This window comes from Pteropus vampyrus, unplaced genomic scaffold, assembly GCF_000151845.1.
Source record: "Pteropus vampyrus isolate Shadow unplaced genomic scaffold, Pvam_2.0 Scaffold358, whole genome shotgun sequence".
Classification (NCBI taxonomy): domain Eukaryota; kingdom Metazoa; phylum Chordata; class Mammalia; order Chiroptera; family Pteropodidae; genus Pteropus; species Pteropus vampyrus.
In genome coordinates this window covers 511777-536774 of record NW_011889139.1, presented here as the reverse complement: position 1 = coordinate 536774, position 24998 = coordinate 511777, and the positions used below count along the sequence as shown (strand labels likewise).

Below are 24998 nucleotides of genomic sequence, written 5' to 3'. Positions count from 1 at the left end.
AGCTCCTGCCTGGAGTCTATTCGCTCTTCTGTCATTTTCTATTTCTGTGATCTTGGGGAAAATCTACCGCTCAAAGCCTCGATTTCCCCTCTCTCAAGTTGGGCAAGAATCCCTGTTCTGAAGAGAGAAATGGCTGTTTGTATCCTGGAGGGACTGAATGTGGCGGCAGCTTCCCGTCCAAGGAGAGGTCATGGAGGTGGATACCATGTGAGACCACCCCTCAGGCCGGAGGCCCGGCGCGGCGTGACACTTTCCCTCCGCATCACCAGAGGGCGATGTCCCGGACTGCGGCACCGCCAGACCACGGGAGCGGCGCTCCGTCCCTCCAGAGTCTTTCTCCTCCACGTGGGGACGCAGGATGGCGGCGGCAGTGGCGGTGGAAGTGCGTGAGTGGGGGCGGGGGCACCGCGGCTGGGCGCTCGGGCCCAGGGTCCCCGAGGCCGGAGGGAGGCGGAAGAGGGGGTCTTCCCGTCCCAGCGGCGTGGCTGATGCCCGCCGCACGTGTTGGTGCAGGGCGAGGCGGCCCGGCGCGACGTGCAGCGGCTGCTAGTGCAGTTCCAGGATGAGGGTGGGCAGCTGCTGGGCTCCCCGTTCGACGTGCCCGTGGACATCACCCCGGACAAGCTGCAGCTCGTGTGCAACGCACTGCTGGCCCAGGTGAGCGGTGGGCGGCGCTACCTGGGTCGGGCCCACGGGGAACAAGGAGACCAAAGATCTAGGGATCAAGGGCCCCACCACTCACCAACAGTGGGTGAAACACCCTGGCGCGAGTCGGTGGAGTGTCATCTAATTTGGGGCAGGGTAGGAAGATGTCATCAGTTTGAGGGCGCTTTACGTGCCGCCCATAGCGGGCCATCTGCGGAGAGGGACCGCATCTTGAACGCATTGGGTGCATTGTCAAATGATTCTTCGCCACAGCCTCTACTTAATATTTTACAGTGTGGCCCGGAGACATTAAATAATTTGCACGGTGCTACGCAGTAGATGGTCGATTTGCAATTGGAACCCAAATGTGTCAGACTCAAAACCCGTGCACTTCCAAGCCAGTGTTTCAAAGTGTTGCCCTCTGTTGGGGTGGGACCATTAAAAATGCTGTACTTGGATCCCACCCCAGAGTTATTACACCAGACTCTGGGGTGAGGTAGAGAGTTTGCATTTCCAACCATCTTTTTGGATGCTTCTTACACATTATACAGCATGGTTTCGAAAACATTGTAATATTATACTAACCCTCATCCTGGACGTTAGTGTTCCTTTTAAAGAACACCAAGGAATCCGAATTAGTTATTAGCCGTAGCAAGTAGTTACTCAGAGCCTGTTTTTTGTTGTTGTTGTTGTTTTTTAATCAAGTAGGAATATTAATGCCTACCTCCCAGGGTTGTTGTGGGATGCAAATAAAGGATTTAAAAGTGCTATGTAAGCATCCTATAGTTGCTCTTCAAGGATTAAAAAGGTCTTTCTCTGCGGAATGATGGAGGTAACTCAAGCAGGGTAGCTGAAAAGAAGCTTTACCTCCACAGCTCAGTATAGAAGCTTCCTGGTGGAGGTGGCCTCTGCCCATCCCTTAATGGGGAAGATTCCCTTTGTTGTTGCCTTCCAGGAGGATCCCTTGCCCCTGGCTTTCTATGTCCACGATGCTGAGATCGTCTCCTCACTGGGGAGGACACTGGAGTCCCAGGCAGTGGAGACAGAGAAGGTCCTTGACATCATCTATCAGCCACAGGCTATCTTCAAGGTCCGTGCTGTGACCCGCTGCACCAGCTCCTTGGAGGGTCACAGCGAGGCGGTTATTTCTGTGGCCTTCAGCCCGACAGGAAAGTAAGGACAACTGCAGAATTGTGGAGGGGAGTGTGGGGGTGCAGCTGGGGTGAGGAGGGTACCCCCAAGTTACGATTGATGGGGCCTCCATAGACCCAATAGACCCGAGCTCTGGGCTCAAGTTGGAAGCAAGGGACTTCCCCAGTGAGATTTTGTCCACAGAGACCAAGGACACCTGCCTTGCAAGAGCCCTTCCTGGATTCGATCTCAAGAGATCTGAGCTGCAAGTTCAGCTCTACCCCTTCCTAGCTGTATGACCTGGGCAAGTCACTTAACCTTTCTGAGTTAATTCTTCTTCATCTGCGAAACTGGATTTCTTTATTCTCAGTCCTATGAGGATAATGAGAAGCTTTAAATCTAATTATAGCTGTGGCCGTTCCTTTAAGGAAGGAAGAGAAGAAATGACCTAAAAGTTTTCTCCCGATAGCATCAGTTTTACATTTCTCCTCAGGGGAGAGAGGGAAGTCCAGTCTCAAATGCTATTGCCAGAAGATGATTGAATAGGCAGCAGAAATTCATGTGTGCAGTGTTTCGGTGTGGGCCCTACCCCTTGCTCCCTGACCTGGGGAAGGTCAGGCAGTCGCTCTTCTTCCCCAGGTACCTGGCCAGCGGCTCCGGAGACACCACTGTGCGCTTCTGGGATCTCAGCACTGAGACACCGCATTTCACATGCCAGGGTCGGTATGCAGTTAGCCATTTAGGGGGTCTTAGTTATAGGCAGATGACTCGCTCAGCTCTTTCATTCCTGAGGAGGCCCAGAGCAGATTCCAACTCTTTCACATCTAGTTAGTGACTAACAGTACCTTTGAGCCCAGCCAGCAACTTAAACAAGCAGACCGAACCAAAGTGTCAGTGTGGAGTTGTGGGAAGGGGCTGACTGGCTAGTAGGAGAACCTGGCTTAAATCCAGCCTCTACCACAGTGATTCTAAAACTTGAATATGCATCAGAATCACCTGGGTGGCTTGTTAAACTACAGACTGCTGGGTCCTACCCCTAGAGTTTTTGTCTCCATAGGTCTGGGGTGTGGTCTGAGAATTTGTCAAGTTCCCAAACAGTGCCAATGCTGCCGGTCTGGGGACTGACCACATACTAGCTGGCGACCTTGTGAGTGTAGGGCATGCTCTCTTCTAAGCTTCAGTTTTCTTCTCATCTGGAAAATGGGGGTGATAATTCTTGCTTTGCTTCATACCTTAGAGCTATCATGAGAATTAATAGGGGATGACGTGTGAAAACACTTTATACCCTATGTTATGTAGGAAATTATTAGAAAATGCCAGTGTTATCTGTGTGGCAACATGCTTGACTCTAGCACTTGGGATGGATTCTCCCTTGCCTAGGAGCCTTATCTCTCCTTTTGTTCGATTGTTCATTTATTCAGCAACTAGTTTAGCAATGTGCCAGGCATTGCTAGAAACTGGGGATAAAGACAGATGTCCCTCCTTTCTCCCTCCCTTTCTTTCTTAGGACACAGACACTGGGTCCTTAGCATATCCTGGTCCCCAGATGGCAAGAAGCTGGCTTCAGGCTGCAAGAATGGCCAGGTAGATGGGGGTCAGGGTAACTAGGCAGGGACTCTGGGGCTCTCTTCCTGGGAGCTGGGTCAGAATCTTCAGGGAGGTGGGGGTGGGGGTGGGCGGAAGACCTTTGGTGGGGCAAGGACAGGTTGGAGAAGGTTATTTGGTGAACTTCTATCTTTAGATTCTCCTATGGGACCCAAGCACAGGAAAGCAGGTGGGCAGGACCCTCGCTGGCCACAGCAAGTGGATCACAGGCTTGAGCTGGGAGCCCCTCCATGCGTAAGTGACACTGACAGCTGGGGTGAATGAGAAACGAGGGGCTCAAAGCTGTCCCCTGCATGATACAGAGAGTTTTATTTTAAAGGGCGAAGTGAGCAGTCAAGACTGACAGTAACTGCAGGGCAAGAAGTGAGGAAGGTCTGACCTGCGTTGCTGCTTGGGAAAGGGCTATTCATCACAGGGCCTTAGAGCTGCCTTGAGATGCAGCCAGATCTTGGGGTCAGAAAGCTGTCAAGACACTGCCCCTTACCCTTGCTTAGGGAATGGGGAGGTGCCGTGGGAAGACAGGTGTTGCCATGTCAGAAGTGAGGTCACGTCTCCCTTCCCCTCTTCAGGAACCCCGAGTGCCGCTACGTGGCCAGCAGCTCTAAGGATGGCAGCGTGCGGGTCTGGGACACAAGTGCAGGCCGCTGTGAGCGCATCCTCACTGGGCACACCCAGTCAGTCACCTGTCTCCGGTGGGGAGGGGACGGGCTTCTCTACTCTGCCTCCCAGGACCGCACCATCAAAGTCTGGAGGGCTCACGATGTAAGAGCTAACGGGGTTCAGAACCCAGCCTGGGAAATCTCAGGCCATGGGACCAGCATTGGAAGGAACATTGACCAGTGTTTCCTGAGCATGTTCTGAGAGCCAGGTTGGGGAGGCGCTTCAGGAACAAGGAGTCCTGTGTTTGGTGCTGCACTGTAGTGGCGGTTCCAGTATCCCTTAGCATGGCCAGGCTCTGGGAATTCCTGCTCTAGAAGGCCTGTTTAGCCTTATTGAACCTGCCATTTCTCAAACTAACTTGACTGGAGCTCTTTTATTCTGATATACTTAACTTCCCTTCCATGAAATATATTTTCAGAAACAGTGATCTAAGCCACTGCCCTCTTTTTGCAAATGAAACGAGATTTGAGCCCAAAGTCATTTGATTAAAATCACAATAAATGAATGTCCTGAATCTTCTGGAGTTAATCTGGGGGTGCAGGTTCCCTAGGATGGAGAGTGATGTGTGTGTCTGACCTGTCTCCTTCTGCCATAGGGTGTGCTGTGCCGGACTCTGCAAGGCCACGGCCACTGGGTGAACACCATGGCCCTCAGCACTGACTATGCCCTGCGCACAGGGGCCTTTGAGCCAGCTGAGGCCTCAGTTAACGCCCAAGACCTCAAAGGGTCCTGTGAGTGAGCGGGAGAAGTGGGGAGTGGGCTGCCTAGAAAGAGCTAGTTCTCTAGTTTAATATGTGAGAGTCAGACCAAGCCTGGGGAGTGTTTGCTATTTGTGTTGGATTTTCTAATCAGCCTTGTTCCTCATCTCTTTCTCTCCTCTCCGATATGTGGACACAGTGCAGGAGTTAAAGGAGAGGGCTCTGAGCCGATACAACCTTGTGCGGGTATGTGCCAGCTGCCAGCATGTCCAGCTCTGTGTCATCCTCTGCTAGTCCCTACAACACTTTGCAGACACTCAGTCCCCTCTGCCTTCTAGCCTCAGTTCAGAATGTACCTTTTCTAGAAAGTTGTTCTTGATAATCCTAGTTTATAATCCTAAAAGCTTAATGTCCTGGTGATCATTTTATTTCACTTTGTTTTATTTGCTTCTCTATTGCATTCCCAAGGTACCTCTCTCTTTTTTCATTTAGTTTGTGTGAGTAACATAGTCACATGATCTATGGTTCAAAGAACACAAAAAGGTAGATAATGAAATATTTCTCATCTCTGCCATACATTCATCCATTCGTTCGGGAAGCATCTATTGCCACCAGTATCTTGTTTCTCCTTCCCCAAACTGCATGTATATATGTACACTGTACAATACAGTCATGCACTGCGTAACAGTGTTTCAGTCAACAGCCGACCTCATATATAACGGCAGTCCCATGAGATTATAATGAAGCTGAAAAATTCCTATCGCCTAGTGACATAGCTGTCCTAACATCCTAGTGATACATTACTCAGGTGTTTATGGTGATGCTAGTGGAAACCTACTGCACTGCCAATCTCATTAAAGCATAGCGCATACAATTATGCGCAGTACATAATACTTGGCAATGATTATAAATGACTATGTTACTGGTATATATATTTACTGTACTATATTTCTTATTGTTATTAGAGTATACTCTTTATACTTATTTAAAAAAAAGCTTGCTGTAAACAGTATGCCGTGTTAAGCCAGCAGCAGCCTCATCTCCTGTTTGACATGTCTCTTGATTGCATCGTTTTCTCTTGTGCTTGATTTAATCTCGTTTGTATAGTTACTTGTTTTACAGGCTTATAGTGTAGAAGCAGTAGGCTGTACCATATAGCCAAGATGTGTAGTAGGATATACTTTCTAGGTTTATGTATACTCTGAAGTTCACACAGTGACAAAATCGCCTAACGATGCATTTCTCAGAATGTATCCCTGGCATTAAGCAGTACATGTCTGTACACATACATATGTACACAAACCCACATGTAAAAACTTTCCCCTTTTCAACACACCATTCTGTACCTTCCTTTTTCATGTAACTACATATCTTAGAAATTGTCCCATGTTCATAAAGTTGCCTTTTGGGGGAGATAACCCGTGGCCTCATTTCTCTGAGTTCTGGCCTCCTTGCTAGTGTTGAGACATAAGTGCTGTGTTTGCTGCCGAGGTCAGACTCTCCTGTCTGAAACTGTGTCCAACACAGTGTGCTTTCTGCTTCCTCTAGGGCCAGGGCCCAGAGAGGCTGGTGTCTGGCTCAGACGACTTCACTTTATTCCTGTGGTCCCCAGCAGAGGACAAGAAGCCCCTCGCACGGATGACGGGACACCAGGCCCTCATCAACCAGGTGCTCTTCTCCCCCGATTCCCGCATCGTTGCCAGCGCCTCCTTTGACAAGTCCATCAAGCTGTGGGATGGCAAGACGGGCAAGTGAGTGGGGGTGTGGGGAGGGAGAGGAGGGCCACTGTTCCTCTGGAAGGAGCTTAGCTTTGCCACTTAGTAGCTGTGTGGCCTTGGCAAGTGTTTGGATTTTCTGAGCCTCTGTTTCCTCTTCTGTAATATGCAGACTCCTTACCTGTCGGCTTTGTTACAAGAATTAAATGAGATGGTATATTTAGTGCCAGCATTAAGTGGGCACTGAAAATGATAGTTCATTTCATATCTGAAGAGAGAAATGATCTTAAAACTGGCCCTCCTCAAAGTGTAGTCTACAGACTAGCAGCAGTGGCATCCCCTGGGAGTCTGATAGAAATTCAGAACCTCAGGGCCTACCCCAGACCTTATAAATCAGAATCTGCATTAAAAAATGTTTTAAATTAATATTCTATTTATAGTTGACCTACAATATTATGTTAGTTTCAGTTGTACAACATAATGATTAGAGATTTAAATACTTTACAAAGTAATCACCCTGGTAAGTTTAGTACCCGTCTGACACCGTACATAGTTATTATATTATTGACCATATTCCCTATGCTGTACTTTACATCCCTGTGACTATTTTTATAACTGGCGACTTATACTTTCTTAATTTCTTCAACTTTTTCATTCATTCCTCCACCCCCCTCCCGTCTGGCAACCATCAGTTTGTTCTCTGGATCTATGAGTTTGTTTCTGTTTTGTTTGTTCATTTAGTTAGATTCTGCATATAAGTGAAATCATATGGTATTTATCTTTCTTTGACTTATTTTACTTAGCATAATACTCTTTATGTCCATTCATACTATCATTAATGGCAAGACTTCATTCTTTTTTATGGTTGAGTAATATTCCATTATAGATATATGTACCACATTTTTTTAATCCATTCGCCCATCGATGGACATGTAAATTGTTTCTATATCTTGGCTATTGTAAATAATGCTGTAGTGAACATAGAGGTGCATATATTTTTTCAAATTAGTGTTTAGGATTTTTTTTTTTTTTTGGATAAATACCCAGAAGTGGAATTGCTGGGTCATTTGGTAGTTTTTTGTTTTTTTTCTTAATTTGTTGAGGCACCTCCATACTGTTTTCCATAGTGGCTGCACCAATTTCCATTCCCACCAACAATGTGTTTGAGGGTTCCTTTTTCCTCACGTGCTCCCCAACACGTTTGCTGATTTATTGATAATATCCACAGAATCTGCATTTTAATAAGGCTACCAGGTGGTTCCGCTTGTCATTAAGTCTTAAAAGCACTGTAATGAGACAGTGCCCTCGGGTTCCTTAGTTTGGAGGAGAGGTCAAGGCATGGGTAAGGAGGATCAAGGAATACCCTCGGCACCTATGTGTCAGTCGTGTATTTTCATGCAGCAACCCTTTGAGATAGGCCTAGGCCTTCAATTCCTTTTTAAGGTAAGGAAACTGAGTCTTAGAGACACAGCTAGTCTGTATTGACCTAAGAGTTGCAGCCACCTGTCAGCAAGCAACTGTCATGTTGGGATATCAGGCAGATGGGCTAAGCAGATGGCTGCATTGGATCCTAAGGTGTGCAAAGTCAAGTGGTATGGAGGCCTGACAAAAGGCACCGTGGAAATGACATTTGGAGAAGTTTTACAAACATATAATGAGCAGTAATCATTAAATTGCCCTGGGGTAGGGGCCCAGCAGTGGGACTTTGTATCCATTCTAACATGCAGCCAAGTTTGAGAACCACTGCCATGGGCATAGAGGACCCTTCAGACATGTTCGAAAATCTGATATCCACCATCATTTTTCTCTGGCCCAGATACCTGGCTTCCCTGCGTGGCCATGTGGCTTCCGTGTACCAGATTGCATGGTCAGCTGACAGCCGGCTTCTGGTCAGTGGCAGCAGTGATAGCACATTGAAGGTATGGGATGTGAAGGCCCAGAAGCTGGCCACAGACTTGCCAGGCCACGCAGATGAGGTACGGCTGACCCTTGTGGGCAAGGGGTGGGTATGGAATTGAAGCCTGGCCATCCTCTCCCAAGCCTTCTCCCTGCCCCACTTTCTCTCTTCCTCCTCCTTGGTTTAGGTATATGCTGTCGACTGGAGTCCAGATGGCCAGAGAGTGGCAAGTGGTGGGAAGGACAAATGCCTCCGGATGTGAGTTTGGGGGAGGTGGTGGTCGGTGTGCTTGGCTCTCTCCTGTCTTTGAGTCGTCATTCTCTGCAACTTTCCCTTCTGGTGTAGAATTCTCAGGGCTCTCCAGGTGCCCACACTGAGATGGTGTACGGAGCCAGGTTCTCAGCGGGCAGTGGGAGGGCTATGGGAATTGCAGGGATCTGGGAGACCCAAGTGAGTGCAGGCTCGCCCCAGTGCGAGGTGGTAATTTTTGTTAGCGCTGTACTGGGGGCCCTAAGTCCTGGTTCAAATCCTGGTTCTGCCTCTCAGTGAGCAGTCTCGGAGAGCTTGGATAACCTATCTCTTGGAGGTTATCAAATCTCAGTAGACAGAGCAAAGATAGGACGTAAACACACCTTGGAACCTGAAGCATTGTGTACTTGTAAAGGCCTGTCATTGGACAACTTCGGTGGGCATCCCAGGGGCCAGGCCCTGGGCCGAGGCCCTGGCTGAGGCAGGCAGTGGGTGCGTAGCCTGAGTTTGGGTGGTTGGAGCAGAGACAGTAACCAGGCTCTTGATGACTGAGGGGAAACTACAAGTTCTTCCCATAGTGGGCTTCTGGGATTATGTGGCAGCATCCCTTTTTTGCGATGGCCTCCCCATCCCATTCCCTTCCCTTCTCCACAGATGGAGGAGATGAGAAATCCCACAGCTCTCTCTGACTCCCGCCTGGACTCAGCCTGTGCCAGCTGCCAGCCCTGACAGAGACCAAAGACTGAGGTGGTGATCTTGAGAATGAGTGTGGCCTGCTGTCCTTGCTTAGACCCCACTGGGGTCCCTCCCCGGAGCAGGAGATTGGAGATCACAGGAGGTTACCATGGAGCTCAGCCGTTGGCCGTTCCTCTCTACCTTGCAGGGGTGGCAGGAGGCTAGGCAATGACTAGACCCTTGCTGCTACCCTGCCCTTGCTCCTTTCCCAGATGTCACCTCTGTTCCGGGTCAGACCCCAGAATCTGTAACCAAGTAAATAACTTATATTTTGTGTGTTTGGGTTATAATTCCTTGTCTAGAATCCCAGGGCTCAACCAAAGTCTGTGCTAAGTTTGTCTAGCCCCCTCCTTCTACACTGGGCTACACCAGAACTATACTTAGCAGGAAGTCACCTGGCCTCTCTCTCCCCTGTGCCTGTGAGGGAGAGGCCAGTTGAGACTGGAGAGGCTGGCTGAAGCCTCTGATAGTGACCAGAGGCTAATTTAAGGCTATGCTCTCTGATGTGGTAAGCAATGGCCACATGTGGCTATTTCCATTAACAAGTAGTATTCCATACAGTTAGAAATGCAGTTCTTGGTCACAATAGTTCAAGGCTACTGTATTAGACGACACAGGTAGACAACAATCATCATCATAGGGAGTTTGCCTGCCAGTGCTGCTCTGGGAGTGCTTTCCTCAGCCTCTCACACACAGCACACTTCTTGAGGCCCTGTCACGCACCAAGCACTATGCTAGGCTCTCACGGTACAGACAGGAAGGAGCTGGCTGTCCCGGAGGACTCCCTCTCTAATGGGGCATGCAGTGGTAAGAGCTCTAGCAGAAGTGGGTGTGGTGTGATATGGGAGAATGGTTCTCTGTCCTGTGAAGATTTCACAGTGAAGTGAATCCCCACCAGGACATCCACAGGCAGTTGACCAACATCTTGCCTTCCATGCATTCTGCCTCCACATTCTCTGATTCAGGTGCTAAGGCAGATAGACTCAGGCTGAACTTCCATACCACCCTTGCATAAAGTCTGTTGTGGCTCAGGGCCACAGCATCTCTAACCTCATGTTCCTTCCCCCCATCTCCTACCCTCACCTGTTCTACGATTTTGCACGTGGCTGGCTGTGGTTCTCAGCTGCGGTAAGGCTGCGAGAGGGGCAAAGGGAGGCACCAGTTGCCAAGGGCCTATCTGCAGGCACTTTTTCTGTGGTGTGTGCTCTCCCATGACTGTCACAGTAACCCTGCAGCCATGCCTGGACTGGTCTCATGTCCTCATGTTTTTGATGAGGAAACAGCCCAAAAAGCTTAAATGGTTTGCCCATGCCCTCACATCCAAGAAGAGCCAGAATTAATTAAATCAGACCCTGCCCCAGAGTTTGTGTACTTCACACCATGTCCTTCCAGAGTTCAAATCATGTTCACAGTGTGTGGGCTGCCCCTACCTCTTTCCAGCATTTTTCCTGGTAAGTGTGTTTTAGTCTTTGAGTAGCAGTTTCTTCCTATCATGGAGAAAGGGACGATGTTTGCAGAGCTCAAACAAGGGGGGTTGAGCAATGGGATGCCATTATCCTATTATCTCAATGGGATAATGGCATCCCATTGCTCAACCCCCCCCTTGTTTTCCACCCCCACCTACCCACCCACCTGGACTCTTGGTCCTGGCAGAAGCCAAGAAGCGAAGAAGGTGGATGTCGGTGGCTCAGCTGTCCACAGTATGAAGCAGAATCTAGGGGTTCTGGGTGACCTGCAGTTCTTTAATGAGGGACCTGGACCTGGAGAGGGGGTTGCCTAGCAGCTATGGGCAGTGGCTGACCTGGCCAGGCCTACGGCGTCTAGGTGAGTGGAGCACCTGTCTAGGTGCCCCAACCCAGTGGTGGAGTTTCCGGTACCACTACTGCCAGGTCCTGGGCTAGCAGGATGGTGAGTGGTTCCCTGGCATGGTACAAGTGGTTCATTTCATGGTTCTGGTTCCTGAGGGCCCTGGGCCAAAGCTGAAGGTCAGTAAGGGGCTTCCTGGGGCCCTCCCCCCTAATAGGGAAATAAGTTTTCCAGATCTTCCAGCCTCCGCATCTCCTCCAGCCCGATGGTCACTGTTTTCCTCTGGGGTTCCTTGCGCTGCACAGTGATCTGGATGGGGTTGTTCTCGGGGAAGCTGTTCAGGTCAGTGGCCACAGTTGCAAACTGAAATAACACAGGAAGACCCCTCAGATTTCCTTCCCAGACCTGACCTCTTTGTTCTCCTCCACCCCTCATTTGCTAAATGGGATCTTAGCTAGCCTTACCAACTAACCCATCAACACCAGAAACAGGTGCAAAGAGGCATGATTCAGACCTGTGATGTTTCCATCTGTAGAGCTGTGTACTTGGGCCTCTCCCCCATCCTGTACCCCTGTACACTCCACTACCCCCCACAGGCTGCTCCCTTGTCCCTCTTCAGCCTCCCCTATTTCAATGCCTTTGACTTCCCGACCCACTCACTCACAATCATTGGCACCAAGTTGAAAGATGAATATCATAGTGATGCTAATGAATATGTTAGTTTGCATTTCCAGTGGGCGCTGGAGTGACTTAATCCTTAAACCTCCCAAAAGAGAACAGCTCGGAATTGATGTATATTTGTCCAGGTGGAAGGAAAGCAAGCAAGGAGATGAGTCCTGGGGGTATAGGGGTATCCCCAACCTCCAAAGCCCCTGGTGCAGACGTCTCTCCCTGACCCCTCAGGCCCCCTTCTCCCAGGGCTCACTTTGTAGGGCTTGGACCACTTCCCCACCCCGGCTGCGTTGGCAGCACGGACGGTGAGGCAGTAACTTGTGTTAGGCTTCAGCTCCATCAGCTTGACGGTGGTGCCCAAGATCTTGTTGAAGATCCACGGGCGAGTCTTTGCATTGGGAGGCTCGTTATTTTTCTTGGTCGCCTCCTGCAACAAGACCTGGTAGAAACTGACTTGCTGCTTGCCCAAGGCATAGGTCCAGGAAATCTAGGGGAAGAAAGCCCCCAAGGCTTCCTCAGACCTGGCCTGGTCTGGCCTCCCCTCACCCCACCCCACCTCCATCCCCTGTCCCTGTTGGAACAGAGGCAGGTCTGATGGGAGGTGTAAGGCACTCAACTGGATGTGGAGTCCCGTGCCCGCTGCATATGCTACTCTCCCTGTGCAATCCCATCCACTTCAGAGTGTACCCTTATTCCATATTTTCTTAGACTATTGTCAGTTGAGAGGGACCTTAGAGACCATCTTGTCCACCTCGCTCATTGCGGATGGGTTTAAATGTTCAGAGAGGGTAACTGGCTGACCCACAGGCACACAGCAATCGAGTGACAGAACCAGGGTTCAAACCAATAGCTCCAGAGCCCATACACTGTACTACAACAGTGGTTGCCAAGCTTGGCTAAGGATCTGAGGGAGTTTTATTAACACTGAGGATTCCTGGCCTGCTGTCTTCTGCCTGTCTCTCATTTCCAGTTTCTCCTCTGTCTAGGCCAGTTCTCAAGAGTTGGTGTGCATCAAAACACCCTAAAGAACTTGTTAAAACACAGATTGCTAGCCCCTGCCCAGTCAGTTTCTGATTCAGTATGCCTAAGTTGCGAGGAGGGGGCGGGGTGGGCGGGTAGGGGACAAGAATTTAAATTTTTAACAAGTTGCCATATGATGCTGATGCTGATGCTGGGAACCACACTTTGAGAAACACTGCTCTAGGCCATCCAACAATGGGGCTTCCAGATTTATATTCTTTAAATACAGTTCAAATTGCATCCATCATCACACATAAAACACTGCAAAAAGCTGTTCCCTATTGCTTACAGAAAAATCTATAAAGTAGCCCAACATTGGAGGACCAGCAGAAAATGACCCCGGACTAACTTTCTATTCGTCTCTATTCCCCTTCTGTTACTCTAGGTCAGTGATAATCTATGTGAGGTCTGTGGGCCATCAGCACCACTTGGGAATTTGTTAGCAGTACAAATTTTCGGGCCACGCCCCATACCTCTGAATCGGAACCTGTAAGAGATAAGGCCCAGGAATCTCATTTTTAACAAGATGGTCAGATCTGCAGGTACATGAAAGTGTGGGATGTCCTGGATTAGGACCTGGTTTCTCTTTAACTCTCCCACCTATGAGCCTTTGCTAGTGTCAGCCCCTCCATGGAATGACTTTCCCCTATCTCCAGATGTTTAAATCCTACCTCTGTATCCCAGCTCAAATGTTACCAAGAGCCACCAATTCCTCTACCTGGAAGTAATGTTATACTCCCTCTGAACTCCTGGTGGCATCTGAACTCTTCCTACAGCACTGAGCCCTTTCTGGGTTGCACTGGAGTTCTTCACAGGCATACCCTCTCTCCTAACCCATGAACTTGAGCTCAAGATGCAGGTGGTAGGTATCTTCACATTCCCTACAGAGCTCAGCTCAGTGCCTGGCACACTGGGGATGGCCAGTAAGCCTTTACCAAGAGTACAAGTTGGCGAACGCACCACAGCCGTGGAATCGCTGACCGTATGCTCACAGATGAAGGGTGCCTCTGGTACGTCCATGACCACGGAGGACTCTGAGCGTGTCGAGGAGGTGTCCGTGTCCAGCTCAGGGTTGTCAAGGTCAAGCAGGCCCCCAGGAGCGACTTTGGACTTAGATTGGTGGGGGCAGAGGGCCATGTCCCCCTTTCCCGTATTCTTGGCCACCGAGGAGGTGCTGAGTTTGTTCAGCTCGCCTTCCAGCATCCCTGCAAAGAAGCTGCTGTTGGGCTGAGTCACTGCCAGTTTGATGGGATTCAACAAGGTGGATGAGATGGGGGAGATGCTGGTGTCATCTGAGCTGCATTCAGAATCATCCCCTGGCATTGGCCTCCTGGAGTGAGAGGAGGACAGATGAGCCAGATGAAGGAGGCCACCCCAGCCCATGCAGCCTAGAAGCTCCCGGAGGCCAGGCTTGACGTGCAAGGGTCCCCAGCTGCTTCTGAACAGCTCAGAACATCCTTACTGTTGTGCAGCAGTGCATCAAACTCACCAGGGCACTCATTAGGGAAAAGTGCATATTCCTGGTCTCCAGCCCCCAGGTGGGATGGCACTGTGGAAGCTGCTAAAGTTAATAGGATCCTCAGACAATTCTGATGCAGGTGTTCTGAACACCACAATTTGAGAAACACTACTAAAACTTTAAGTCCTCCCTCCAAGTGGGGTGCAAGTGCCCCAGGGAATGACCACACTGATCTACTTGGGTATGAAAAAATATCCAAAAGTATCTAAAAGAAAAATAATAAATTAAGCTTTACTAATATGTATTTACTATTGTTAATAGTTAATGTAATTACTGATTTATTTACTTAGAATTTATAACATTTAACAATATTAATATATAGCATGTAAAACTGATATACATATATTGGGGTGAATGATTGAAACTTTTTTCTTCCATTCTAATTTTTTAAAATTATGAACTATTTTAGACATATTCAAGGATATTAAGACTAATATATTAAGCCTTTATTTAGCCATCATTCAGCTTCAGAACTCAAGCCTGATCAGTATAGGACCCTAGACACTTCCTTTCCCCACCTCAGTCCTCATCCTCCCTCTCAGAGGTAACCAGCAAATTTTAAATTTTGTGTTTATTATTCCCCATGCCTTTACAAGTTTATTATATGTATGTTATCTCTATGCAAGGTCCATTTTGCATATTTCTTAACTTTACATAAATAAATGGTATCGTATCTATTGGCAGCTTGCTTTTTCGTTCAATATTGTGTTCTTTAGATTCATCTGTATTATACATGTAGCTCTGGTTCAGTCATTTTAACTGTTGTATATTGTTACCAATTTTTTGCTACTACCAAAAAAAAAAACAAAACAACTTGTACATGTTTCCCCGCTGCTTAATTTTTTTTTACTGTTGAACTACAGAACTCAAAAAATTTGGCTTTCAAGTCTTTTTTAAAATCTTGATCCAAAGTAAGAAACCTGTATTACATGGCAACCTAGTATACTCATACACACATATAAAACTAAAACACATTGCACAAACCAGTACTTATACTATGTGTGATGTGCTCTGGAATTTTTTATTCTGTTTTATTTCCTTTTTATAATACTGATCTCCACCAACTAGAATGAGTTCCTGATCCATTAATAGGTCCCAACCTACGGTTTGAAGAGCATTTGTCTAGAGAGAGCAGTCAAGGTCACATGGTAAGTTGATGGCAGAGTTGGAACTGAAACCAAGATTTCCTACCCCATGCTATGTGGCTGCCATGTGCCCCTGGCGCTTTGTGGGTCCTCTCCTTTGCTTCCTACCCCACCTCCCTCAGCTGCTCTGGCCAAGTCCAACAACCAACTCCTGGATCTCTTACTCCAGGCCAGCCTCTAGCTTCATGGTTGGTTGACGGGCCAAATTTTTCTCCCTGAGCTCCAGCCCCATTGACCTCCTCTTAAGAAACCCTGATCAACCCAAACCTCCCATGCTAGCCCTTGGCGGACATTTGGAATTAGAGGATTCCCTCACCGAGATCCTTTGTGGGCTGAAATGTCTGAGTATTGATGCCATTTATACTTCAGATTATCCTAATGAATCTCTGTTTTATATTTACTTATTCAAAACACCAGTGCTGAATGGGCATGGAAGGCAGCTAGATATTGGGCTATATACTGGACATAGTCTCTGCTGGATAGGTGTTAGCTCCTATTTTCAAATGAGGGACTGAAGCTCCTTGATCTTAACGAACTTGTCTACAGCATATATTTCTAAGTGGTACAACTTGGGTTTGATCTTGGGCTCATAGCCCTAGACTTTCCCATTATACCATGAAGTTTCCTACAAGTATTCATCACTTAAGCCTTACTGGCTTACTTATAGGTCTCTTAGGGCAGTGGCTCCCAATCTTTTTGGCACCAGGGACCAGTGCTCCTATGAGAAGCTAATGCCTGATGATCTGAAGTGGAGCTGAGGCGGTGATGCTAGCGCTGGGGAGCGGCTGCAAATACAGGTGAAGCTTTGCTGACTGGACCACTTCTCACTTCCTGCTGTGTGGCCCAGTTCATAAGAGGCCACGGACCAGTACCGGTCCCTAGCCCAGGGGTTAGGGACCCCTGCCTTAGGGAATGGACACCATATCCCTTTCATATAATCAGGACCAGCTGCATAGCTTGTGGGTTCCTTTCTTCAAAAATTATTGAGAATTTCAAGAAAACGACAGTAGAGAATTAAAGTTAACAACAGGGCCCTTCTAAGTGTGGAGTTGTGTGTGACTGCACAGGTCACACACCCATGAAAGTGCCCTGCAGATAATTTCCTCAACCCACACTAACTGGCACCACCACTCCTTCACTGGCTCACTCCCTTCCTTTCCTAGGAGATTCAGCTCACAAATAACTTCCTCCAATAAGTCTCCCTTAACTGCACCCCTCCCAAGCTATACTAAGCTCCTTCTGGTTCCTCAGTATCCTGCCAAAGCACAAACTATGGTGTATTATTCTCAGTTCCTGCCTGACACCCTCCCAACACATACACACACACACACACACACACACACACACACATCCCTGAGGCCTCCTGGAGGGGAATCTTACATACCTCCGAGAACTGATTTGGGGTCGGGAATCCATGTTGCAACCTGTACACATGCTCTTCCCTGGGGAGTCCAGGGACTAGGTTGTGACAAGTCCAGGAAGTACCACTTCTTCAAGCCCCTCCCACCCCCCACCCCCTCAACCCCCTCCCCCAGCTCCAGCCTTAGAAAGGAGGAAAGGGCCAGACTTGTGTCTTACGGTAGATTGATGGTATCTTCCTCCAAGAAGTTAACCAAACTGCCTTTTGAGGAAAGTGGGAGTCCTTTGGTAGCGACCGTCCTGTTCATAGACTTGGGGTTTGGAAAGGGCTTCGAATTTTGATCAAGCGCATTCAAAATGTTGAAGGTTTCCTTTTTCAGCATGGCCTCCTCCCCATCTCCCACTTTATAGAGCATCTCTGACGCCATTTAGTTTGTTCAGGACCACAGCTGTCACCATGCAGGACATCCAAGCTGACAGGAAGCGGAGAGAAACTGGGGGCAGCAGACCCACCCTTAGTTTGGGTGGGATGGAAGTACAATGAGCTGACTTCATAATCATTGCAGAGTGTAACAATTAGGGGCCAGCCTCCCCCTTGATCTGAGGCTGCTGCCGCCCAAGACCAGGGTCTGGAGTGGGATAAAGCCAAGGAACAGACTCCATCACCCTTCCAGTGCCAATGCTCTGTGGTTGCAGCAGCCCTGCCCTTCTCTGAAGATCCCCAAACGCTTACCACCTGTGCCCTTTAGAACTGCCCTGGGAAGGAGGAGAAGGATGGTGGATGAAAGTCACCTGGTATGGAGGGTAGGCAGCACTGGAATGGGTCTCTGGGAGTGGGAGACTTTGTAGAATGCTGAGGCTCTATATCTAGAAATTCTAGGCAGCAAAGCCCCACTATGTCCAGTCAAGTAGGCATAGGGAAAGCCCATAAGGTCATGGGGTTCATAGCTCACACATACCCAGCTTATACTGCTAGAATTCTAAATGTGCCATACCCTCACCCCAAGTATCTTCATATATTGAGTGATAATGAAGAGGGATGCAAGGGTGGGCCAGACATTATTTCTGTTCTCAAGGAAACCACTCTACAGTAGTAAAACATACACACTGCTTCTAGGATGGGAAGAGAGCTGTTAAAACAGCACTGGCTTTGCATTTAGATGTGGATTTGTCTGCTCTGAGTTCAGCTTCTGCCCTCACGGGCTCTGTATGTAATCTTTGGCACAAGACTTCACCTTCCTGGGTTTCCTGACCTGTAAAATAGGTGTAAAAATAGCACCTGCCTTACTGGATTATGAGGAGATAACCTTGTAAGGTTGTTTTGTTTCTTCCAGGATGAGGCAAAGTCAGGACATTTAAAAATACCAAATTCTATTTTTTGTGTTCTATGTAGTCAGGGTTTTTGTTATTCATTAAAAAAAAAAAAGGAAAATACAGAGAAGCAGGTGTCCTCTACTGCTCTTAGCACCCATGGCAAATAGTAATATCATACTATTTGATTGATTTGATCCCTCTTTACTGTCTTGGCCTAACATGTAGGTCTCCTGACCCAGCATTTAGAACGGAAGGTCGCGGGGAGGCCGCGCGTCCATAGCGCGAGGCCAGCAGGTGGCGCTGTCGACCCGATCCCGGAGCCTGGAAGCCGGAAGCGGTGGTGCGTTCCCGGCGGGCGGGCCCTGGGCACCCGACACCCGGCTGGGTCTTCACCTGGCGGGGTCTTCACCTGTCGGAGTCTTCACCCGGCGGGGTCTTCACCCGCTGCACCGCCGCCTCCTTCCGCCCCCGTACTTCCTCCAGAAAGGGCGCTGAGAGGCGTCTGGAGAGGGTCCCGGGCCCTCAGGGAACATGGGCGTGCTCAGGGCCGGACTGTGCCCAGGCCTCACCGAGGACATGGTCCAGCTTCTGAGGAGCCGTGGGATCAAGACAGGTGACTGTGCGTGCGCGCCTCACAGCGGGGCACAGCGCAGAGGCCGGCCCCATCGCCCTGGCATACCCAGGAGGGGGACATCTGCTTTCTCCTCGGTCCCCACCCTTCTGGAGAGGCTCTGGAAGGTGGGAGTGGGCGCCCACACCCCGGGAAGGGCAAAACCCCTACTGTGTGCCCAGCACCACGCCAGGTCCTGTGGCTCTATTCCTGTAGGCCTCCTGAGATGGCCTGCTCCAAAGTGGAATTGTCACCCTATTTTACTGATGAGGAAAAGCCGTGTGGGAGGCCCCGCCCTTCCTGCCAATCAACCATATGTGTTTTGTTTTCAGTAGTGGACCTGGTTTCTGCAGACCTGGAGGAGGTAGCCCTGAAATGTGGCTTGTCTTATAAGGTGAGCTGACGATCTCCATGCTGCAAACCTGGGTGTCTCTAAATGTCCATCCCTGAGCCAAAGGAGTGAAGGGTTCCCAGAGATTGATAAGGGGTATGTATGAGACCCTGAGATGCCACCTCCCTTGGCTGGTCATTGCTCATTGCTGAATACTCTGGTCTCTTTGGGGTTGAAATGCCCCTGGCATCATCCTGAATTGACCCTGCCTCTTCCGCAGGCCCTGGTTGCTCTGAGGCGGGTGCTGCTGGCCCAGTTCTCAGCCTTCCCCTTCAATGGCGCTGATCTCTACGAGGAACTGAAAACCTCCACTGCCATCCTGTCTACCGGCATTGGAAGGTTTGTATGTGTAGTTGGGGGAAAAGGTGAGAGGCCTGAGGATGTAGCTGCCTCTGGCTTAGCTTTTGAAACTTGATGCTCTAGAGAGAGCAGGGTTTTTAAGCAGTGGTGAGGGCAGCATGGACCAATAGTCAGGACTTCTGAGTTCTCTTACCTTATAACAGGGTTTCTCCACTTCAGACTTTTAATGTTTTGGGAAAGGCAAATTTTTCGTGATGATAAGGAGTGTCCTGTACGCTATAGGATGTTTGACAGCATCCATCGCCTGTATCAGCTAGATGCCAATAAGTAGCACCTCCCCCCGCCCAAGTTGTGACAATCAAAAATGTCTCCAGACATTGCCAAATATTTGGCCCCAGGGAGATAAAATTGCCCCTGATTGAGAACCACTGTCCTGTAAGATGTCAGTATTTCATTATTATTTAGCAGGTCAGAGCAACACTTCTTTAGCCCCACCTTCTATTTAACTTAAGGATAGGGCAAGAAACATGGCAGGACTAACATTTGTGGAATGCCTACTATGTGCCAGCCATTTACTGTTGGTTATATAATCTCTTCAGTGAACCCTGTAAGTGATTACTAACCCATGAGTTTAACCCAAGAGGAGTGAGGGGCAGAGGGTGGGGCTTAAGCCCTGCGGTATTTGACCCAGGACTTGGTCCATGTCCCATACTCTGCAGCTGGAGGGGCAAGAGAGCTTCCATAAAGGAGTAGCTATATTCTGCTGCGTTTGGAAAGGGAGAGAGTTGGAAGACAACAGCCCATTTCTAGCCAAAGAAGTCGGCCTCTTTCCTGGCCTGTTTGTGTGGAACTTGATGGAGAACTCTGCCACCACAAAGGTCTTTGGCCCTTGCTGTTTCCATGACATGTTCTCTTGGCAAGGTTCACACAGCATGGTGCTTGCTCCCCCTGGTTGGGTGTCTAAGTCTGTTGATGGCAAGCACTGGCTGAGTGCCTACTGGGTGCCAGATAAGATTCGCATGATAGGTATACAAGTGAGGCAAGGCTCTTGCACTTAAGGAATATGGGTTCCAGTGGGTAGAGAGAAGAGCAGACGAATACGATAGAGAGGTGTACACATGTGGAGGTGGCATTAAGAAGGGGGTGATTAACAGGAAGCAGACCTGGCCTTTGGGCTTAGGGAGCTTATAAAACCAACATACTCAGAGGAAGCATTTAGGGAACAGTCAGGTGGTAAACTGGCAGGATTGCAGCTGCAGTGGATCACGCCAGGAAAGTCAGAGTGGTTCAGGAAAGCTCTGAGAAGGAGGCAGGCCTTGGGCATTGAGGAATGGGTGGGCTTTCTCTGAGTCCTTACCACGAAGCAGGTGTCATGCTTACTCTTCAGGTGCATTATTTCATTTGTTCTTCACAACCACCAATGAGCACATTGCGATTAAAATCATAATTCTTTAGATGAGGAAACTGGAACTCATGTTAAATGGCTTGCTCAAGATCGTGCAGCTAGTAAATGGCAGACCAGGCACTTGAAGTCACATCTGTTACACTCCTAAGTCTAAGAACCATATTCTAACTCATCTGCCCTGTTGTCTCCTTCAAGGCGGGAGGCTGTATTATGAAAGCAGAGTTACAGTCAGTGTGGTAGAGGTGTGCAGGGTGGATGGGACTAGGGAGGCTAGCAGGAGAGAGGCCAAGGAGAGGTATGGTAGTGGTGGGGTGTGGGTGTCCGATCTACAGCAGGTGACAGCAGGAGACGTGTTGGAGAGGAGATGTGATAAGCCTTACTGCCAGGGAGGATACAGGCATGAAGAATCAAAGATGACTGCCTAGGCTTCTTCTTCCTCACAGTGGTCTGTGGACAGTTAGTGAATGTGACTTTTAAAGAGTAAGGGGGAGGGGAGTTTTTTAGTCAAAAATTTAGGAAATACTCCGTTAATCCAAGTTAAACAGGTTTCTTTGATTTAGAGCCTTCAGTGCTAATGTGCAGTGTGGATCTTCATGAGGACGATAGGGCATGTAGTGTACCTTGGAAGAAGCCGTATTAATTGGGGGAAATGGGTGGTTCCTTGAAGGCCAGGGAAATGTCTTGTTTGTCTCTGTATCTCCCTCATTTTAAAATAAGGCCTTCAGGAAATGTGAGGCATTCAGATAATGTTTGAATGAATGGCTGAAAAAAATGACCAAAAGCCAGTTCAGAGGGAAAAGTGGAGGATAAATTCTGGAAATCACTTGTATCCAGAATAAATGGTAAAACACAGGTGTTCTGCTCCACAAGGCGGGCAGGGGTCTCTCTCCACGTCGATGCGCCGAGTTAGAGGTGATTGGTAGGGAGGTCCTCTAGGTGGTAGGAGACATGGAACAAAACAGATGAAAAGTCAGCTGGGAGGTAGCTTTGGAAATTCCTTATGCAGAGTGATCCTCTCAGCCAACAATGCTTGATTCTTGACTGGAGAGTCAAGACCTGTGGTTTAGCCCAGGCCACACATTAGATCATTTGAGAAACTTAAGAAATCGTTATACCTGGGTCTCACCTTCAGAAGTTCTGACTTATCTGCTTTAGGTCAATGGTTCCCAAACTTGTCTGCACATTAGAATCACCTGGAAGTCTAATTTTTTAAAAGATAAATTTTTATTGCAGATCTGAATGTTAGAGCATCATAAAAAATGTTTAAATAACATTTAGTGTTTTTCTGATTATAAAAGTGATACATATTCATGATAGACGATCTGTAACACACAGACATAAAAAATAAAAACCACTTCAGTCAATAATTTTAGCCTTTTTGTGTTCATATATATTTACCTTATATGATTCGTGTTAGATAATGTACACGGTGTTATCCCTTTTTGCTTAATATTCTCTCCAATGTCTTAACATTTCCCCAATGTCTTTAAAAAATCTTTAAGACATTTTAATAGCCATATAACATATAATATGTATAAATCACAATTTACCCATAATTAATTATTCAACCAGCCACCAATTTGGAAATTTCCAACTTTTCTCTGGTAATTCATTCTTTAAACATGCCAAAGCCAGACCTCTGCAGATAATTAAATCACGCTCTCTGGGGCAGGACCTAGGCATCAGTGTATCTTGACGCTCCTAGATGACTCCAGGATATAGGCAAGTTTCAGAATCACTGATACCAGCCTCTTTTCAAACTCCTTTGGCGATTGTAATAGGCAGGCAGGATTGAGAATCACTAGCCTAGCCTAATGGTTTTTCAAAATTGAGCATGCATCTAAATTACCTGGAGACTTTGTTGGAACTTGAATGTGGTCTCTACCCCAGAGTTTCTGGTTCAGTCGGTGTGGGGTGGGGCCTGAGCGTTTGTACTTCTAACCAGTTCCCGGGGGATGCTGCTGCTGCTGTTTTGGAGACCACACTGGGAGAAGCACTGCTGTAATGAAACTGCGGGTTCTCTGATCTCAGTGGGAGGAATGGGATCCGGGAGCGGCAGAGGCTGGATGCCTTCTTAAACAGGTGCTTATTAAACAGAGACAGGATGAACACATTTGTCTCAAGAAGCCATGAGGCTGCAGTGGTAACCAGAGCATTTTGACTGGCAGGAACCCATGGTAATTATCACAGGGTCCCTGGAATTGAAATAGATGGGGTGCTTACTAAGGTGCTACTTGGCAATACAGGGGGGTCATGGGAGGTCTTTTTTTTTTTTCATGGAAGGTCTTAAAGAACAATTTCAGAGGACTGGCACCTGTGAAGGTAATTGCAGGGTTAGATAAGGGATGTGTGTGGTCAGGATACACAGGCATTGGTGTAGGCTGTGGTGTAGGAGGAGAAGATGCTTCAGCCGGTAGGATGGGCAGGGCATGGAAGTGGGTAATGACCTGTTTCATGGTGGTTCAAGCACAGAACCTGAATTGGGAATTGGCCGTTTCTTGAATTTATCCCAAGGCTTCCACAGCCAGAAGGCTGACAATAATAGGAACTAAATAGTACTATTCTATCGCTCATTTCTCTGGGAACATTTATTGTGTGTCTCCTATGTTTTAGGCACTGTGCCAGTGTTGGGGATATAAGAGTGAGCAAAGCCCAGTCCTTGCCCCAGGGTGCTCTGGGCCAAATGAGGAAGACAGACAAAAACAAACACATAGAAAATAATTACAAACTCCTAGAACAAATGAGTGAATTTGGCAAGGTTGCAGGATACAAGAGCAACACATAAAAATCAATTGAATTTCTATATACTCAAAATGAACATGTGGAAATGGAAGTTAAAAACACAACGCCACTTACAATTGCTTCAAAGAAAGTAAAATAATTAGGTCTAAATCTCATAAAGTAAGTATAGGATCTAGATGCTGAAAATTAAAAATTGTTGATGAAAGAAATCAAAGAGCACCCAGATAAATGGACAGACATACTGTGTTTGTGTATTGGGAGATTCAACGTTGCAAAGATGTCAGTTCTTCCCAAATCGATCTATAGTTTTAATGCAGTTCCTACCAAAATCCCAGCAAAGTTATTTGTAGAAATAGGTTTATTCTAATAATTTTATGGAAAAGCAAATGGCCTAGAATAGCTAAAACGATTTTGAAAAAGAAAAATAAAGTTGGAAGAATCACTACCAAATGTTAAGGCTTACTATATAGCTGTAGTCATCAAGACAAATGCGATATTGGCAAAGAGATAGACACACAGATCAATGGAGTGGAATAGAGAACCCAGAAAAAGACCCCAGATACGTCCAACTGGTTTTTGACAAAGATGCGAAAATGCTTCAGTGGAAGAGCAGTATAGCTTTTTGAACAAATGATGCTGGAGCTATTGAACATCATAAGGAATAAACCTAAACCTCCTGCCTTATACAAAAATTGAAAATGGAGTGTGGACTTAAATGTAAAACTTAAAACTTATCAAACTTTTAGAACAAAGCAGGAGAAAATCTTTGGGAACTAAGGCTAGGCAAAGAATTCTTAGACTTGACACCAAAAGTGTGATCTATAAAAAAATTGATAATTTTTTAATGAAAAAAAAATCTTAATTATAAACTAATCAAAATTTAAAACTTTACAAAAGAGGATGAAAGACAAGCTATTAAGTGGGGAAAATATTTTAAAGCCACATATTCAACAAAGGACTTGTATCTAGAATATATAAAGAATTCTTAAATGTCAACAGTGAAACAAACAATCCAATTAGAAAATGGGCAAGACACGAACAGACATTTCACCAAAGACATACAAGTGACAAATAATCACATAAAAGTATGGTTAATCTTATTAGTCGTTAGGAAAACGCAAATTAAAACCACAATGATATGTTGTAACACCTAAAATTAATATAATATTGTATTCCAATTGTAACTGAAAAATTAAAAAAAAAGAAACAATGAGATATTACTACATAGCTCCCAGAATGGCTAAAAACAAGGAAAAATAATAACACTAAATGCTGGTAAGATTGTGGAGAAACTGGATTACTCATACATTGCTAGTTGGAAAGCAAAATGGCATAGCCACTCTGGAAAATATAGCTTAGTAATGTCTTATAAAAGTAATA

General features: G+C 47.3%; 3 protein-coding genes across 4 annotated transcripts in view; 2 read left to right on the top strand and 1 right to left on the bottom strand.

Annotated features, from left to right (window-relative positions):
- Nucleotides 1–268: 268 nt before the first annotated feature.
- Nucleotides 269–9611, top strand: NLE1 (notchless homolog 1). Of its 2 annotated transcripts, none has more exons than XM_023522857.1 (13): nt 269–382; nt 514–657; nt 1601–1735; nt 2416–2495; nt 3284–3360; nt 3518–3615; nt 3951–4143; nt 4637–4772; nt 4939–4985; nt 6288–6490; nt 8271–8430; nt 8539–8609; nt 9255–9611. In XM_023522857.1, the coding sequence occupies exons 2-13, from the start codon at nt 563–565 to the stop codon at nt 9265–9267; spliced, it is 1308 nt and encodes a 435-aa protein (XP_023378625.1). In that variant the 5' UTR covers nt 269–382; nt 514–562; the 3' UTR covers nt 9268–9611. The 2 variants fall into 2 exon arrangements, with proteins under 2 accessions (XP_023378625.1, XP_011377642.1); XM_011379340.2 differs by having other exon boundaries at nt 1601–1818.
- A 1351-nt stretch (nt 9612–10962) lies between these two features.
- FNDC8 (fibronectin type III domain containing 8) lies at nt 10963–17284 on the bottom strand. The gene is made up of 4 exons (XM_011379339.2): nt 17076–17284; nt 13794–14163; nt 12067–12300; nt 10963–11504 (listed from the first exon to the last, which is right to left on the bottom strand). The coding sequence occupies exons 1-4, from the start codon at nt 17282–17284 to the stop codon at nt 11352–11354; spliced, it is 966 nt and encodes a 321-aa protein (XP_011377641.1). The 3' UTR covers nt 10963–11351.
- Nucleotides 17285–18506: 1222 nt separating this feature from the next.
- Nucleotides 18507–24998, top strand: part of RAD51D (RAD51 paralog D) — a 17604-nt gene continuing 11112 nt past the window's right edge. The window contains exons 1-2 of the mRNA XM_023522853.1: nt 18507–18783; nt 19113–19174. Of these exons, the coding sequence (XP_023378621.1) occupies nt 18702–18783; nt 19113–19174 (144 nt within the window). The 5' untranslated portion in view covers nt 18507–18701. The remainder of the gene's footprint in view (nt 18784–19112; nt 19175–24998) is intronic.